The sequence below is a fragment of the Elephas maximus genome, chromosome 19 (genome assembly GCF_024166365.1).
Source record: "Elephas maximus indicus isolate mEleMax1 chromosome 19, mEleMax1 primary haplotype, whole genome shotgun sequence".
NCBI classification, from domain to species: domain Eukaryota; kingdom Metazoa; phylum Chordata; class Mammalia; order Proboscidea; family Elephantidae; genus Elephas; species Elephas maximus.
Genome location: NC_064837.1, coordinates 58,755,790 through 58,773,295, shown reverse-complemented (window position 1 = coordinate 58,773,295; position 17,506 = coordinate 58,755,790). Strand labels below are relative to the sequence as shown.

The 17,506-nt window shown below is 43.7% G+C and overlaps 1 protein-coding gene across 3 annotated transcripts in view; it reads right to left on the bottom strand.

The window, feature by feature from the left end:
- Nucleotides 1-17,506, bottom strand: part of ARSG (arylsulfatase G) — a 133,624-nt gene that overhangs the window by 71,044 nt on the left and 45,074 nt on the right. For 2 of the 3 annotated variants that reach the window (XM_049858725.1, XM_049858726.1), the window contains exon 2: nt 13,979-14,786. In XM_049858725.1, coding sequence (XP_049714682.1) covers nt 13,979-14,196 — 218 coding nt within the window. In that variant the 5' untranslated portion in view covers nt 14,197-14,786. The remainder of the gene's footprint in view (nt 1-13,978; nt 14,787-17,506) is intronic. The other variant, XM_049858727.1, reaches the window with a different exon arrangement.

The window sequence follows — 17,506 nt, the reverse complement described above, 5'->3', positions numbered from 1 at the left end:
TTATTTTCCAAGCCTTCAGAGTGAACTGATTGTAACCCCTCTCCCCGCCACCCCCCAACCACCTCCCACCTCAAATAAACAACTAACAACACCCTGTACAGCCAGATGAACTCACTTGCAGGTCACCCTTTTTCCCTCTCCTGGCTGCTGTCTTCAGTTGGTGGGGACTAATTAATAAGCGATAAAATGGTCTTGCTATTTGGAAAGATTCTTTGTTTTTCCCCCAGATTTATCGGGGCAGGCTCAGGCCGGTTCACCAACAGGGGTCCTAATTAAAGGCTGAAAATAAATGGTAAAGCAAAGCTGGAGCTACAGAGCCAGACATTACAGCAGCCCTGTTAACAGGAAAATCAACGCAAATTAAGACACAGCCAGACAGAAACCAAAGCAACTTGCCATTGCATAAATTACGTGTATTAGAACTGGGTAACGCTGGCGCTGGAAAGGCTGCCATAAAAGCCCTGAAGAGACATAACATCGTGAAGTTAAGTGTGTCCAGCCTTCATTTACAAGGAATTTAAAATAGATGATGATACTCTCTATGGCCACTTTCTAAATTGCTATGTGACTGGAATAAAAACCATTCTTGCCCCATTCATAATTCAAAGGCTGGGAGGTGGAAACAGATTTTAAAAGTCATTTGCCATTGCGTTTATTTGTACAGGAGTCCCTGTGAGGTGCGAAACTGGTTAATGCCCTTGGCTGCTAACTGAAAGGTTGATTGAGTCCACCAAGAGGCACCTCAGAAGAAAGGCCTGGCAATCTGCTTCTGAAAAATCGTCGATGGAAAACCCTATGGAACACAGTTCTACTCAAACTCACATGGGGTCGCCATGAGTCGGAGCTAACTTGATGGCAACTGGTTGTGTGTATGTGGGACAGGATGGGACGTAGAAACTGGAAAGGTGGTGAAATAGGACTTAGACGTAGGGAGAACTGGCTCACCTCAGCCTCGATGTTGTTTTCTGTTAAATGGGATGACAACAGCTGACGCATCTCTCAGAAGGCTGTTGTGGGGTTCTGTGAGATAACTGAGGCAAGGAGATAATTGAGATGATGCGTACACAGATGCCTTGTAAACTAGATGCAAATGTCGCAGCAAAAAGTGAACTTGCTATGTCTGTGTTTATTTATTCATTCAGTTATTCATTCATCCTCTTGTTCTTTTGAAAGAAAGACGCCAGGCAGCTGAGCTCGGTATGATCCTGGGCAATTTCCCCCTTTCCTTTTCACATTCTCCTTGTGGGTAAGAGCATGTTCACACTCAAGGAAGGACACACACAAGGTATATGACAACAGGACACACACACGGAGCATCTCAGTGCCTCCTGGGCTTGTCAATTCTCTCCAATGCCATGAGCATGACCATGAGCCAAGTAAGCCATCCTGGAGCTTCCTGCAATCTTTCCTCTGCCCCAGCCTCTAGTGTGGCCAACCTACCTCTAGTAAGCTGGAGCAGCCCACCTCAAGTGCAGCCCAGATAGCTTCAGTGCTTCAGGGCTCCCCACTGCCTGCAGGGTCAGGTCCAAACACTCAGGTATGGTACACAAAGCCCTTGACCAGGGGCTCCATCCAGCCAGACAGCCTCCCACTCCCTGACCCAGGAGTACTAACCACTAGAATATAAACACCCTAAGACCGAGGATTTTTGATTGTTTAGATCATTGATGTATTCCCAACACCCGGGACGGTGCCTAGGCGAGGCTCAGTGAGTATTGGCTGAGTGAATGGGCAGCTTCCAGTTCCAGGTCTTGGCATGTGCTTTTCCCTCTGTCTACAACACTCCTCCTGCCTCATCTGCTTAATTCCAACTCATGTTAAAGTCTCAGCACTCAGGTCATAACAGATAACCTTTGTTGAGTAACTCCTGGCTTTGTTCTAGAGAAATGTTCTTTTCCAGTATCCCTGCACCACTATCTCACTCTGAGTGCCAGCCCAGGGCCTTTCTCATTCTTGACTACAGCCAAATTATAATTAATGTCTTAATTCTATCCCCTAAGCTGTCAGTTCAGAGTGCCTGGATGATGCAAATTGTTAGCACTTGGCTGCTAACTGAAAGGTTAGAGGTTCAAGTCCACCCAGAGGCACCTTGGAAGAAAGGCCTTCAATCCACTTCTAAAAAATCAGCCATTGAAAACCCTATGGAGCACAGTTCTACCCTGACACACATGGGGTTGCCATGAGTTGGAGTCAACTGGACAGAACTGGTATAAGCTGTCAGTTCAGTTACATCCCACTCCTGCTATAAAGGTACCAGGGGTGGGTGACACACCAGGAATTCCTGCTCTTGGTGACATTACCATTCTAAAAGCTGGGCTTCTTGCCTTTGTTTGCCACCAGGACATAAGCCTCTTGAGGGCAGAGCTGGCCGCGGTCTCCCAGCATTTGTCCCATGACCTGCTCTTAGTTGGAATTCATTACCTAATGACTATACTTGGAAGGCTGAAGAGAGTTACCTAATGACGGTAATTGGACGGGCTATTTTGAACTCTCTGGGTAAGCGGATTGGCACCAAAGTCCTCTAGTTAATCTTTCAGTTCCTGTTTTCCAAGATCGTCTATCATCTAGATCATCGTGTTCCTGTGTGGCCACATCTATTTATTAACAGAGCCCAGGTGAAAACCTGTAGTCTCTTTGGTTTCACCTTCGCCCTTCCCTCAGTTGATAAGCGGGCATTATGTAATGTTTATATCTATTTGATATACACCCAAGTGCAAAGATGTAAAGCTGACTACCACAAGATGCTGGGAGCTTACAGTGTGAAGATAGGATAAACCAAAAAACCCAATCCGTTGCCATAGATCAACTCCAACCCATAGCAACCCTATAGGACAGAGGAGAACTGCCCCACAGGGTTTCCAAGGCTGTAATCTTTATGGAAGCAGGCTGCCACATCTTTCTCCCACCGAGCAGCTGAGTGTTAAAGTTAACCACTGTGCCAATAGGGCTGGGACCTCCTAAAACAAACATCTCAGAGTGAATGGTGAAGGTCAGCAGACAAGGGGCTTTCTCCCTCATGATGGTCTGCCCACCCCGAATCAATCTAAGTGACTGTATCTGGGGGTTGGATCAAGATGGAAGGGGATTACATGGTAAGGGCAATCTTTTCTCCCTAATATATGCCTTGCTCAGAATGTCCTTTCTACCCTAACTTGAAGAGCACCCACCAGACACCCACCTGACAATCTTCTGCAGTTCTGAGTGCCAGCTTGGGTCTTGTCTCCCTTTGTTGTTGTTGTTAGGTGCCATCGAGTCAGTTCCGACTCATAGCAATCCTATGCACAACGAAACAAAACACTGCCTGGTCCTGTACCATCCTCAAAATTGTTATTATGCTTGATCCCATTGTTGCAGCCACTATGTCAATTCATCTCATTGAGCATCTTCCTCTTTTTCACTGACCCTCTATTTTAACAAGCGTGATGTCCTTCTCTAGGCACTGATTGCTCTGGATAACATGTCCAAAGTATGTGAGATGTAGTCTCACCATCCTTGCTTCTAAGGAGCATTCTGGCTATACTTCTCCCAGTACAGATTTGTTCATTCTTTTGGCAGTCCATGGTATATTCAATATTCTTTGCCGACATCACAATTCAAAGGCATCAATTCTTCTTCAGTCTTCCTTATTCACTGTCCAAATTTCACATGCATATGAGGTGATTGAAAACACCATGGCTTGGGTCAGGTGCACCTTAGTCCTCCAGGTGACATCTTTGCTTTTCAACACTTTAAAGAGGTCTTTTGCTGCAGATTTGCTCAATGCAATGCGTTGCTTGATTTCTTGACTGCTGCTTCCATGGGTGTTGACTGTGGATCCAAGTAAAATGAAATCCTTGACAATCTCAATCTTTTCTCCGTTTATCATGATATTCATTATTGGTTCAGTTGTGAGCATTTCTGTTTTCTTTATGTCGAAGTGTAATGCATACTGAAGTCTGTGGTCTTTGATCTTCATCAGTAAAGTGCTTCAAGTCTTCTTCACTTTCAGCAAGCAAGGTTGTGTCATCTGCATAATGAAGGTTGTTAATGAGTCTTCCTCCAATCCAGATGCCCCGTTCTTCCTCATATAGTCCAGCTTCTCAGATTATCTGCTCAGCGCACAGATTGAATACGTATGGTGAAAGGATACAACCCTGATGCACACCTTTCCTGACTTTAAACCACGCACTATCCCCTTGTTCTGTTCCAATGACTGCCTCTTGATCCATGTACAGATTCCTCATGAGCACAATTAAGTGTTCCAGAATTCCCATTCTCTGCAATGTTGTCCATAATTTGTTATGATCCACACAGTCGAATGCCGTTGCATAGTCAATAAAACACAGGTAAACATCTTTCTGGAATTCTCTGCTTTCAGCCAGGATCCATCTGACATCAGCAATGATATCCCTGGTTCCACATCCTCTTCTAAATCCAGCTTGATTTTCTGGCAGTTCCATGTCGAGACACTGCTGCAGCCACCTTTGAATGATCTTCAGCAAAATTTTGCTTGCATGGGATATTAATGACATTGTTTGATAATTTTCACATTCAGTTGGATTGCCTTTCTTGGGAATAGGCATAAATATGGATCTTTTCCAGTCGATTGGTCAGGTAGCTGTCTTCAAATTTCTTGGCATAGATGAGCGAGCACTTCCACTGCTGCATACGTTTTTTGAAACATCTCAGCTGGTATCTGTCAATTCCCAGAGCCTTGTTTTTCGCCAATGCCTTCAGTGCAGCTTGGACTTCTTCCTTCAGTACCGTTGGTTCCTGGTCATATGCCACCTCCTGAAATGGTTGAATGCCAGCCAATTATATCTGATATAGTGACTCTGTATATTCCTTCCATCTTCTTTTGATGCTTCTGACATCATTTAATATTTTCCCCGTAGAATCCTTCAGTTTTGCAACTTGAGGCTTGAATTTTTTCTGCAATTCTTTCAGTTTGAGAAATGCTGAGTGTGTTCTCCCCTTTTGGTTTTCTATCTCCAGGTCTTTGCACATGTCATCATAATACTTTGTCTTCTTGAGCTGCCCTTTGAAATCTTCTGTTCAGCTCTTTTACTACATCATTTTTTCCTTTTGCTTTAGCTACTCGATGTTCAAGAGCAAGTTTCAGAGTCTCTTCTGACATCCATTTAGGTCTTTTTTCTCTCCAGTTCTGAGTGCCAGCTTGGGTCTCGTCCGCCTTTGAGTTACTGCAAAATGGGGGAGGATGGCTAAGAAAGAGTCCTAGCAGTTAAGAAATGAATGGATTTTTGCCAAAAGCCAATTCTGAAAGCAGAAGTCAAACCAGGTGTTTGGCTGAATTGACAGGTCAGTTCATTTCTCACTGAGGGCCTTTATGGGAACAGCCTCAAGCCCTGAGAAGCTCTGACCTTCCGGTGGTGAGTATTGATCTTTGAATCCTAGCTAAGCCACTGCCTACAACTCTTAGCATCATCAGCGGCAGCATCGGCTTGACTCAAAATTAAATTAGGAGCATGGAAGGAAGAGAGATCAAAGTATAAAGTAAATATATTGCAAATCAATTTGCATAAGTAAATGTATTTACAGTATACTGGCAACCTTACTTCTCAGTCAGCCTGGCAGACAAGTGACTGGGCAGTGTCTGGGCTTTGCCGGCTGTGACCACTTCTCTTCCACCATCAGTGGTCTTTCTCCTCTCTCCCCAAAGACTTCTGGATCATTACTGCTCTGAAGCTCAAACCTCAGATTGGAAATCCACTGCTTGAATCCAGTCACCCAACCAGGAGCCACATGCAGTTACTTTCCAACCTGAGAATGTTCAGGAAATATGTTGCTTGTTTCATCCCACGTGAAACCAGCGCTGGCCTTCTTTGCATGTGTTGCTGACAAGAACGAAACTAGGGTTGGATTATCGAGGTTATTCATCGGGTTCTCGTGGTGTTTTGAATATTTGTCAGACTGTTTGGAGAGCTGGAAAAGGTGCCAAAGCAATGCACTTGTCCATTTTTCTTTTTTTTAAAGCATAAGCAATTCCTTCCTCTACTTCAGATTGTGATGCAAGTTGCCTTACGTTCCTCCCTTTCCCAATTGCTTGAAATTTTTAAGTTTTAGTTGACTTCTAAGCCTCTGGCATTTTCACTTAAATTCCAACATTTCAATTTTCTTCTGATTATCTTATCATTTTTTAACTTACAAATGTTCAATTGGATTGCCCAGCTCAGATTTGCAAAGAGCACTGGCCAAACAAGAGCCCACCAGGTCAAGGGCAAAACATTTTGACTGTTCAGCCTCCTGACAAGCACAGGGCACACAAGGGCACTCACTGAACACTGGGGAGTGCCAAACGAGATGCCCTCTGGGAAGGAGATGTTTGCTGATTTGCGGTCGATTTCATTGTTTTCGTCGATGGATTGTGTTTTAGTATTTTTAAGGTGGGTGATCTGCAAACTAGTTAATTCACAAACTAGATCATCTTCCTCGCATGGTGGAGAGCTGACTACAGTAGTAAAAAGCAATTAATTTCTCTCTGGGACTCCGTTTCCCCAGGAGTGATAAGGTGATGTGGCTACTCTCTGACCCAGGCTACTGTGAAGCTATGTGAGCTCAAGTCTTGAGATTTAAGGGCACAATCCTTATTTTATCTCCATGTAAATGGAGTTTAGGAAAACTGGAAATGAATGCCAAGATACAGAGGAAATGAAAGGCTCTACTTTTCTTCGCTCAAGCATTCTTTTTTTTTTTCCATGCAGCAATAGATGACATCACAAACATGTTATGAATTGTGCCCGCTACATCCACAAAATTGGCAAACTGCATCTACCATACCCAGGTTAGCAAAATAAATAAATTAAATAAAAACTAATGGTGTGTCCAGGCAGGAGCTTTGGGAAATTTGGTCTACGAATGAGCAGATTCTGGGAGAACAGCTAAACTCTATGGCATAGCTTAGGGAAGGGTGGAGTTTGGGGTGTGAACAGAGTCAGATGCTGTTGGAACATACAAAAAACAAAAACAAAAAACCCTTGCCATTGAGTTGATTCCAGCTCACAGCGACCCTATAGGACAGAGTAGAACTGCCCCATAGGGTTTCCAAGGCTGTAAATCTTTAAGGAAGCAAATCATCTCATCTTTCTCCCACGGAGCATCTGGTGGGTTCAAACCACCAACATTCAGCTTGCAGCTAAGGGCTTAACCACTACACCAACATAAGCTGAGAAAATATGCATGGCCCTCCAGCCAGGGGAGGGCAGCAAGAAGAGCAAGGCAGTGGGGCCAGGGTTATAGGAACAACCACAGCTAACAAATATCAACACCAGCATGTGCCAGGTACTCTTTTAATGCCTTACATGACTTAACTCATTTACTCCTCAAAATAACCCTGTGGTGTAGATGCCATGGCTGTTCCATTTTAGAGATGAGGAAACTGAGGCTCCATGAGGTTTAGTAACTAGTCTAATGCCCCAGAGTTAGTAAAAAACAGACCCAGGCAGCCAAGAAGTAAGAGGAACATAGAGTGATGGTGAGAATCAAATGAGTAATATCCAGAACCTGGCACCTGGCAAACAGTTAGTCAAGGGGTAGCTACTGTTGCAACTGTTGTGTTGATTCAAATACAGGCGACAGCCCAATGGGAAAGGGGCCCCAGAAATCCTTTGCAGGTTACCCCCATAGGGAGTAACAGAGTGGTCCCCGGGACCCCATTTCTTCCTTCCCTGATTTATCATCTGAAACTTTCATCATGCAAAGCTGTCAATTTGATAATTCAAACTGACCTTGTTTATAATAACAATACGGAGCCCTGGTGACTTAAGCAGCTCCTCTGCTAACCAAAAACTGGTAGTTTGAACTCACCCAGCCACTCGGAGAAAGACATGGCGATCTGCTCTCATAAAGACTGCTGTCGTTGGGTGCTGTCAAGTCAGTTCCGAGTCATAGCACCCCTAGGTACGACACAACAAAACACTGCCCAGTCCTGCACCATCCTCACAATCGTTACGCTTGAGGCCGTTGTTGCAGCCACTGCATCAATCCATCTCGTCGAGGGTCTTCCTCTTTTTCCGATGACCCTGTACTTTACCAAGCACGATGTCCTTCTCCAGGAACTGGTTCTTCCTGATAACATGTCCCAAGTACATGAGATGAAGCCTTGCCATCTTTACTTCTAAGGAGCATTCTAGCCGTACTTCTTCCAAGAGAGTTTTTTCTTTCTTCTGGCAGTTCATGGTATATTCAATACTCTTTGCCAACACCATAATTCAAAGGCATCGATTCTTCTTCTATCTTCCAGCTTTCACATGCATATGAGGCAATTGAAAATACCATGACTTGGGTCAGGCGCACCTTAGTCCTTAATGTGACATCTTTGCTTTTTAACACTTTAAAGAGGTCTTTTGCCGCAGATTTGCTCAATGCAATGTGTCCTTTGATTTCTTGGCTGCTGCTTCCATGGGCATTGACTGTGGATTCAAGTAAAATGAAATTTTCGACAACTTCCATCTTTTCTCCATTCATCATGATGTTGGTTTTTGGTCCAGTGTGAAGATTTTTTGTTTCCTTTATGTTGAGGTGTAATCCATACTGAATGCTGTGGTCTTTGATCTTCATCAGTAAGTGCTTTAGGTCCTCTTCACTTTCAGCAAGCAAGGTTGTGTCATCTGCATAAACACAGGTTGTTAATGAGTCTTCCTTTAATCCTGATGCCCCGTTCTTCTTCATACAGTCCAGTGTCTTGGATTATTCGCTCAACATACAGATGGAATAAGTATGGTGAAAGGATACAACCCTGACACACACCTTTCCTGACTTTAAACCCGCAGTATCCTCTTGTTCTGTTCAAACGACTGTCTCTTTCTACAGGTCACTCACGAGCACAATTAAGTGTTCTAGAATTCCCATTCTCTGCAATGTTGTCCATAATTTGTTATGATCCACACAGTCAAGGGCCTTTGCATACTCAATAAAACACAGGTATTCTTTCTGGCATTCTCTGCTTTCAGCCAAGATCCATCTGACATCAGCAATGATATCCCTCGTTCCATGTCCTCTTCTGAATCTGGCTTGAATTTGTGGCAGTTCCCTGCAACCATTTTTGAATGATCTTCAGCAAAATTTTACTTGCGCATGGTATTAATGATACTGTTTGATAATTTCTGCATTCTCTTGGATCATTTTCTTTGGAATGGGCACAAATATGGGTCTCTTCCAGTCGGTTCGCCAAGTAGCTATCTTCCAAATTTCTTGGCAGAGATGAGTGAGCACTTCCAGCACGGCACCTGTTTGCTGAAACATCCCAATTGATATTCCATCAATTCCTGGAGGCTTGTTTTTCGCCAATGCCTTCAGTGCAGCTTGGACTTCTTCCTTCAGTACTATCAGTTCTTGATCATATGCTGTCTCCTGAAATGGCTGAATATCAACCCATTCTTTTTGGTACAGTGACTCTATGTATTCCTTCCACTTTCTCCTGATGCTTCCTGCATCATTTAATATTTTCCCTGTAGAATTCTTCAATATTGCAACTCCAGGCTTGAATTTTCTCTGCAGTGCTTTTAGCTTGAGAAATGCCAAGCGTGTTCTTTCTTTTGGTTTTCTAACTCCAGGTCTTCGCACATTTCATTCATATATAATACTTTACTTTGTCTTCTCAAGTCACCCTCTGAAATCTTGTTTAGCTCTTTTACTTCATCATTCTTCCTTTTGCTTTAGCTGTTCTATGTTCAAGAGCAAGTTTCAGAGTCTCTTCTAATACCCATTTTGGTCTTTTCTTTCTTTTTAATGACTCTTTCTTTCTTCATGTATGATGTCCTTGATGTCATTACATAACTCATCTGGTCTTCAGTCATTAGTGTTCAATGTGTCAAATCTATTCTTGAGATGGCCTCTAAATTCAGGTGGGATATACTCAAGGTCATATTCTGGCTCTTGTGGACTTGTTCTAATTCTCTTCAGTTTCAACTCGAACCTGCATATGAGCAATTCATGATGGTCTGTTCCACAGTCAGCCTCTGGCCTTGTTCTGACTAATGATATTGAGCGTTTCCATCATTTCTTTCCACAGATGTAGGCAATTTGATTCATGTGTATTCTCTCTGGTGAGGTCCACATGGATAGCCACTGTTTATATTGTTGAAAAAAGGTATTTGTAATGAAGAAGTAGTTGGTCTTGCAAAATTCTATCATGCCATCTCTGGTGTTGTTTCTATCACCAAGACCATATTTTCCAACTGCTTTTCCTTCTTCTTTGTTTCCAACTTTTGCATTCCAATCACCAATAATTATCAATGCATCTTGATGGCATATTTGATCAATTTCAGAATATAAAAGTTGGTAAAATTCTTCAATTTCTTCATCTTTGGCCTTAGTGGTTGGTGTGTAAATTTGAATAATGATCGTACTAACTGATCTTCCTTGTAGGTGTAGAGATATTATCCTATCACTAACAGCATTGTACTTCAGGACAGATCTTGAAATGTTCTTTCTGTTTGACGATAAATGCAACATCATTCTTCTTCAATTTGTCACTCCCGGCATAGTCCAATTCAAAATGTCTAATTCAAAATGGCCAATATCAGTCCATTTCAGCTCACTAATGCCTAGGATGTGAATGAATATGCATTCAATATCATTTTTGATGACTTCCAATTTTCCTAGATTCATCCTTCATCCATTCCACTTTCCGATTACTAATGGATGTTTGCAGCTGCTTCTTCTTGTTTTGAGTCATGCCACACCAGGAAATGAAGGTCCTGAAAACTTGACCCCATCCATGTCATTAAGGTCGAATCTAGTCTGAGGCAGCAGCTCTTCCCCATTTGTGTTTTGAGGGCCTTCCCACCTGAGGGGCTCATCTTCTGGTATTATATCAGACAATGTTCCGCTGCTGTTCATAAGGTTTTGACTGGCCGATCTTTTTCAGGAGACTGCCAGGCCCTTCTTCCTATTCTGTCTTAGTCTGGAAGTCACAAAGATTACAGCCAAGAAAACCCGATAGGACAATTCTACTCTGTAACACAGGAGGTCACGATGAGTAACAATCAACTCGACAGCAACTAACAACAACAAAAGAACAATAACAAGCATAACAACAGCTAACATTCATCCAGCCTGGTGGCACAGTGGTTAAGAGCTGGGCTGCTAATCAAAAAGTCGGCGGTTCAAATCCACCGCCGCTCCTTGGAAACCCTGCAGGTCAGTTCTGCCCTGTCCTATAGGGTTGCCACGAGTCAGAGTCGACTTGATGGGAACGGCTTTCTTCCTTTTCCAGGGGGAAAGGTACTGCGTGCTACGCTCTGGGATAATTTACTTGGATAGGTTACTTCATTTAATCTCACAGCTTCCTATGAGGCTGGTACTGTTATCCCCATTCACAGGAGAGAAAAGCAAAGCTCTGCGGGATAACGTAGCTTACCCAGGTCACACAGGTAGAAAGCAGCAGAGGCAGGATTTGAACCCAAGCAGTCTGGCTTAAGAGCTTGCCCTCTTAAGTACGATATTTAGCCTTAAAACCAAAAACCGAACCTACCACCATCGAGTTGATTCCAACTCATAGCAACCCTATAGGACAGAGTAGAACTGACCCACAGGGTTTCCAAGGAGCACCTGTGGGATTCAAACTGCTGACCTTTTGGTTAGCAGCTGTAGCTCTTAACTGCTACACCAGCAGGATTTCCATATTTAGTCTTAGGTGTGGCAAACATTTATTGAGCACCTGGCACATTAGACTATGTGAAAGGTAAGTACAGAGATAAGTAGTATTGCTAATACAAAGGAGAGAATAGAAACGATACTTTCTCAAGCCACTCTGAGACCTCTTTGGCCATAAGAGTTTGTGTCTGAAAGCCACGGTTCCCTGCTGGCCATGAGTAGGCAGCCAGGAGAAACCTCAGCCTCACAGGAAGGCTGGCTTTCCTGTTAACAAAGCACAGAGCAAAGAGACCTCAAATCAGAGGGCCGTCTGCCTGGCCACTGTCACAGGTTCAGGTAAAGAGAATACCTTCACAGAGGGGAGAACCATGGACCACCAAGCTGTATCTGTATCTGGCCTCCGAGGCACTCTTTCTGCTTAGGGTGAGCACATGCGGGCAGAGAGGGCTTGTGAGAAGAAAGCCTAGATCTTGCCATCTTGGTTTAAATAATGGGCCTGATATTTCCCCAGTGACCCACTTACAACCAAAGCAGAAGTTTTTTTAAGCATTTGACAACCCAGGACCCTTAGAGGACATGGTGAATGCTATAGATCACTGTCTCTCCAGAAAAAAAAAAAAACTCCCACATGCAAAATTTGGGGTGACATTTCAGGATGTCTTAGACTCTCCTAAGATTCCTTTATTGATTAACAAAGATTTATTAATTGCCTACTATGGTCCAGGAAGCATTGGTGGTTCAGTAGCAGAATTTTAGCCTTCCACATAGGAGACCCAGGTTTCACTCCCAGCCAATGCACTTCACGTGCAGCCTCTCAGTGGAGGCTCGCATGTCGCTACGATGCGGAACAGGTTTCAGCAGAGCATCCAGACTAAGATAGACTAGAAGGAAAAGCCTGGCGATCCACTGCTGAAAATCAGCCTGTGGGTCACAATGGTCTGATCTGTAACCAGTCATGAGGATAGTGCAGAACTAGGCAGCGTTTCTTTCCATTGTGCATGGGATTGCCGCAGTAGGGGGCTGAGTCAGCAACAGCCGGCAACAACAACTACGTGCCAGGCACAGTGCTAGGTGCTGGGAACATAAGTGTATGGGGGGGGAGGGGTAGACAGGGCCCTGCCTTCCCAAAGCCCAGAGCCAGAAAGGAAGTCAGATGGCTAAACAATCACCATGAAAAGCAACAAGGGCCATGGCAAAGAGAGTACAGGGTGCATTGGAGGCACCTGAGAAATGGTTTCCTGAGTACCTGATGTGGAATTGAGGCCTAAACGGTGAGTAGAAATTAATTAACCAGGGGAAGTACAGCAGGAAGAAGGAACCCAAAGGAGACACCCAAAGAGTGAGGCAGCAAGTCAACAGAGATGAAGGGCAGTAAGGAGAACCAGTGTGGAGTGTGGGCCAGTCTTGTTAGCTGCTATGCAGGGTGTGGATTTTATCTCGAGGGCCACAGAGCGTCTTTGAAAAGTTGGAAGCAGAGGAGTGAGTTTCTAGAAAGTTCACCCTGACTGAGGAAAGGAAGACGGACTACAGTGGGGTGAGACCAGATGCAGGGACGCCAGGGGGTCTGCATCTCAGGGGCAAAGCTTTAAGTTCAAGAATGCAAGTGGCCAAAACTCCAAGGAGATGCCCCACACATTGTCCTAATGAGCTAGCTGGAACCATTCCCACTGAGCCAAATGGAGAAGCTTAACCCAGTGCAGATGAGACCCGAGTTGGTCAGTCAGATCAGCATTAGCCTGAGAAGAAAAGCCACAAGTCTAAATGCTCCGACACTTGTTCTCGGTCTGAGGCATTTGAACAAAACTCTGTGCTGGCTCTTTTACAAGCACATCAACCCATTCAGATGCACACCTCTCCCTTTCTGCATCCCTGAGAGTTCGGTGCTCCTTATGTGGACCAGTATGTCACAGTATGCCTTTGAGTGTGGTACTAAACAGCTATGTGTATGATAGAGGTCTCTCCATAGCTCAGCTGCCTAGCTGACTTTTAGTTGCTTTTCAAAGATCACCTTCTTCCTTGCAGCCACAGGACTCCAAAAAATGTTGATATAGGCTCACATAATCCTTACTTTCCTTTAAACTCAACTTCTCTGCCAGATAGCACGTACCTTGGGGGCAAGGATTTTATCTCGTTCATCTCTGTATTCCCAGTTCCTAATATACACACGCACACGAACATGCACACACAATAAATGTTATCGGATGGATGGATGGATGGATGGATTTCTTCATATGCTGTAAGGGCTTCCAACCAAATAGATATACAAATTAATCAAATCAACATGGATTCATCTACGGCTCTTTAAGTGCTTTAAACTGCCCCCCCAAGAGTTGTCAGTGTAAAACACCCAAGGAGATGCTAACTTGGCATCTTCGAGACTTACCGCATTCCTCCCGAAGCCATCTTATCAAGGTGGGCCGTGTCCTTTGTTTCTGCCCAGTTCGCTCCCAGGTCACCCCACCCCATGTCATCTGCCAAAATGATCACAAAATTTGGTTTCTGGCCTCCAGTCTTCCCACTGAAGCGAAAATCCACCACAGGATAAAAAAATCCCAGGAAACTCAAGCCCACTATCAAAACCTTTAGAAAAAGCCAGCCCATGGTGGTAAGAAAAGGGTTCCAGTTGTTGGGGTGATGTCGAGCCACCCCGAGAGATGATTCCGAGAGCTCCCTTCGGCTCACTTTCAGTGTAGGACGTCCTTGGAGTGAGCCTGTGGGGTTTGCAGGAAGATAGGTGTAAGTGGGAGCTGCAGTGGGGATGGCAGTGATGGCTATAGGAACAGTGGGGGCTGCAGAAATGATGACCCCCTCTGAAGTCCTGATTTGGGAAAGTGAGGAAATTTACACCCCGAATTCGATTTAACCCTTTTCCGTAAATGTTATCCCACCAGCAGCCTACAGCTCAGTAGGATCACTGATTCGTGCATCAGTTAGGCCTCAGTGTCAACAACTTCTTTTTCACTTGGGTTCTATGTACCGTTGCACAGTTAACTTATCATGGCCACTTAGAAAGTGACCTTTATGTGTTGGAGCAGTAGCATAAGCCTCGCATCTGTCTGGGATCCCAGCTGGTAGCTGCAGGATAAGTTCTCACATCTGCAGAACACCTGGATGTTCTAGAAGCCGCAGACGGCCCCGAATGGGTTTCTGAGTTCCAGATGGCTCAGGGCTTCATGTTTCTGTAAGATTTCCTGAAAGAACAAAAATTGACAAGAAAACAGTGTTAAAACTGCCAGTGCAGCTGTGTTTTACTCAGTAGCTTAGGAAATGATCACTTTTCCATGCCAACAGATGTTTTCCCTCTTATTTGAATATTTCACTGGTTCATCAGTTTCTCCACGTGAAAAATAGCGATGATAATAATATTTGCAATGGGCCTATAGTCACAGGGCTGGACGCAACATTAGAAATTGTTTCTCTCAACCCACTCAACTGCAAAGATGAGAATACTGAGGATCAGCGTTCTGGACGGAGTCAGGGCCAGCACTCCGCTCTGCCAAATCCCAGGCCATACTTCCCACCACCATGCTCCTCTGATTCACAAGGAATTCCCAAGCCAGTCATGGTTTTATCAAGCCCATTGCAAATTTTACAGAAAAGGGCGAGAGCCTTTTTACCAAGACATGACTCTGTAACAGGAACACCGTAAACTAGTATTTCTATATAATATTGTTGATAAAAATTAATTTGGGGGAAAAAAGGAAATGTTTAAAAAAAAGCTAATGAAGGATACATGGGTGTTTACTATAAAACTTAATTTTGCTGTATGCTTGAAAAGCTTCACATAAAAATTTTTAAGAAAAGGAAATGTATCCCTTTAAATCCTGAGAGTGTAAGTTTTACTAAGAAAATCTAAAGATTCTTGAGATCAGTGCTTCCCACACTTGAGGTGCATATGAGTTCAGCTGGGAAGTTTACCAAAATGCATCTTCAGTAGGTATGCCCAGGGCCTGGGATTCTAGACTTCTAACAAGCTCCCAGGTGAGCTCTATCTGCTAGTCCTTGGACCACACTTCGAGTAGCAAGATGCTAGAAAACACAAACATCGTGAATCTGGTCTTAGAAGAAAAGAGGAACTGCACAACCTAACTGAAAATGACTCAGCTTCAGTGGACAAGCACAAAGTAACAAATCAGATTGTTTTTTGTTTTGTTTTGTTTTTTTTCCAGATTGAGTTTTGAAAGACAGGAATTCAAGGTTATACTCTCAGCTGGAGGTTGCAAATGAAGCAGGGGATAAAACCATATTACTCCTAGTTCACTTAAAAGCCCTAAATTTACAAGGTTACTAAGGAGACAGGAGCCCTGATGGTGCAAACAGTTAAGCACTTGGCTGCTTACAGAAAGGTTGGTGGTTCAAACCCACCCAGCTGCTCCATGGGAGAAAGACCTGGCAATCTGCTTCTGTAAAGATTGTTGTTGTTGTTGTGTGCTGTTGAGTCAATTCAACGTCATAATGACCCTACAGGACAGAACAGAACTGCCCCATAGGGTTTTCTAGGCTGTAATCTTTAAGGAAGCAGACTGCCACATCTTTCTCCTGCAGAGTGACTGATGGGTTCAAACTACCGACCTTCATTCAGGTTAGCAGCCAAGCACTTAACCATTGCGCTACCAGGGCTCCTTAAAGATTACAGTCAAGAAATCTTTATGGGGCAGTCTACTCTGTCACATGGGTTCACTATGAATTGGAATCGACTTAATGGCATCCAACAACTAAGGAGACAGGAGAGTTGACTTCTGGGCCAAATAGCCAAACACGAACCTCAGTTGAACATCCAACCCATGGAGAGTATTAAAGGAGAACCAATTTATAATACATAACAATGTTGCTAGGGCTGAGTTTACAACACATGTTATTTCCAATTGTGTAGCCCAGCCCTTGAGAAAGAAATGCCCAGTTGACTAAGCCAGTCGGCCAAACTCAATGGTCAACCGAAGTGGATGGGAATGGCTGGAAGTATGTAAATTCTGGAACACCTAGAAAAACTCAAAAGGATGGGCAGACACACTTAATCAAAATAAAAGGAAGTCCAAGTAAACAGTCATGGTCATCTGAAGGCCAATGAATCAATTGTTCAGAAATGCAAATTTTTCCATTTTCCAAAAGAAGAGTTACTATTTCAAACTCAATTAAATTCAACTGGTATTTGTTGATCTTGAGGCCCCAAAGACTTCTCCCTTTCTAGAAGAAAGAGCCCATGCACAAGGATGGAGCTTAACCAGCACTTGTTGACCAGCTAGTTGATTCCCAGCCTCCTTCTCCTGGCTTCTGACCATGAGCAACAGTCACAGGAAGCTTTTCTTCTTAAGGCTACTTAGCTTGGAACACTAGAGTGGCCTCATTGCTCGTCAATAATCCATTTTGCAATGACCCAACACGGAAGACTTCAGACAAAAAAATTTACTTAAGGAAGAAGCTAAACTTAAGGTGGGAACATAACCAGACTTTGTTTTTCTTTATAGTTCTATGATAAAACATTCCTTTCAGGATTTCTAAAAAGAATCATTTAATACTTAAAATTTTTCATAGGATAGAAATAGCCTAATCCAGCCAGTACACCATTGTATTATCCTTCATGCTCACACCTCTAGGGAGACATTTAATCCTTTCCACATTTTTTTTAACTGGAGGAAAGGGCAAACCAGGCATTCAAAGAATGGACTCCAAGCCATGGGCTTTGATTAAGGTCCAAGCTGAGATTGTGAGCTCCGGTGCCCTGAAGAAAATGGCCCCAGTTGCTGACATCTGCTGTTACTTTCTCAACTTTTTATTTTTTCAAGGCAAACTTCTTTATTAATTGAGCTAAACTATTGCTTGCTTAGTTTCACAATGGCTTCATGGGATAGTTTTGATTCGAGGTTTAAAGGTTATTTCTGGGCAATAGATTCAAGGGTTCCCCGGTCTTGAT